This window comes from Gavialis gangeticus, unplaced genomic scaffold (genome assembly GCF_001723915.1).
Source record: "Gavialis gangeticus isolate Ggan-Ray unplaced genomic scaffold, GavGan_comp1, whole genome shotgun sequence".
Lineage (NCBI taxonomy): Eukaryota > Metazoa > Chordata > Crocodylia > Gavialidae > Gavialis > Gavialis gangeticus.
In genome coordinates, this window is record NW_017728994.1 from 46,954,042 (window position 1) to 46,954,909 (window position 868).

Genomic DNA, 868 nt, shown 5'->3' on the forward strand with positions numbered 1-868 from the left:
CCCGCGCCTCCCGCAGCTGCGCCCGCAGCCCCAGCAGCTCCGCGCCCCGCTGCGCCGCCTCGCCTGCCGCCTCCTTCAGCTGCTGCTTCAGCAGGGAGATCTCGCCCGCCTTCTGGCACACCTGCAGGGAGCCGGGGGTCAGGCGGGGCCGGGCGCAAGCGCCGAGGGGCCAGCGGGGGGCCGTGCGCTCACCTCCCACTGCGTCTCCTCTAGGCGCGGGCCCAGCTGGGCCTGCTGGCGCTCCAGGGCAGCACAGCGCGTCTCCAGCAGCTCGCGCTCCTGCAGCAGCTGGGCGAAGTCATCCTGCAGCTGCCGCTTCTCCTGCGTCAGCTGCAGTACCTGCAGCTGCAGCACCTGCTGCGCCCGGCGCCCCCGGCCCGCCTGCCGCACTGCCAGCTCTGCCGCACCACCTGCCGCCGGCTCCCCCAGCACCTGCAGGGTGGCAGTGGTTGTGGAGCGCAACACCACAGTGCCCCGAAGAGGCCGGCTCCCAGCGTGCCTTGCTCCCCCAGATGTGGGCAGTTGGGGTGGCGCCAGCTCCCAGCATGCACTGCTCCCTCAGGCATGTGCACCCCCAGCATTGCAGCCTGCCCCAGGCAGCTCCCAGCATGCACTGCTTCCCCATACATGGGTAACCTAGTGGCGTGGCTTACCCCAACCAGCTCCCAGCATGCACTGCATCCCCATACACGAGTACCCTAGTGGTGTGGCTCACCCCCACCAGCTCCCAGCATGCACTGCTCCCCCGACGTGCCAGCTCCCTGCATGCCCAGTGCCACCTCCACGACGCACCGAGGCGGACGCCACTCGTGCCCGCCGGGTACCTGTCCGCCGGCACCCTCGTCCTCCAGGCTCTCCCGCAGCCACC

At 71.4% G+C, this 868-nt stretch overlaps 1 protein-coding gene across 1 annotated transcript in view; it reads right to left on the reverse strand.

The window, feature by feature from the left end:
* The window catches only part of LZTS2 (leucine zipper tumor suppressor 2), a 12,053-nt gene that overhangs the window by 1,432 nt on the left and 9,753 nt on the right, over nt 1–868 (reverse strand). Inside the window, exons 5-6 of the mRNA XM_019502147.1 lie at nt 193–432; nt 6–121 (exon numbers count right to left, since the gene is read on the reverse strand). Of these exons, the coding sequence (XP_019357692.1) occupies nt 6–121; nt 193–432 (356 nt within the window). The remainder of the gene's footprint in view (nt 1–5; nt 122–192; nt 433–868) is intronic.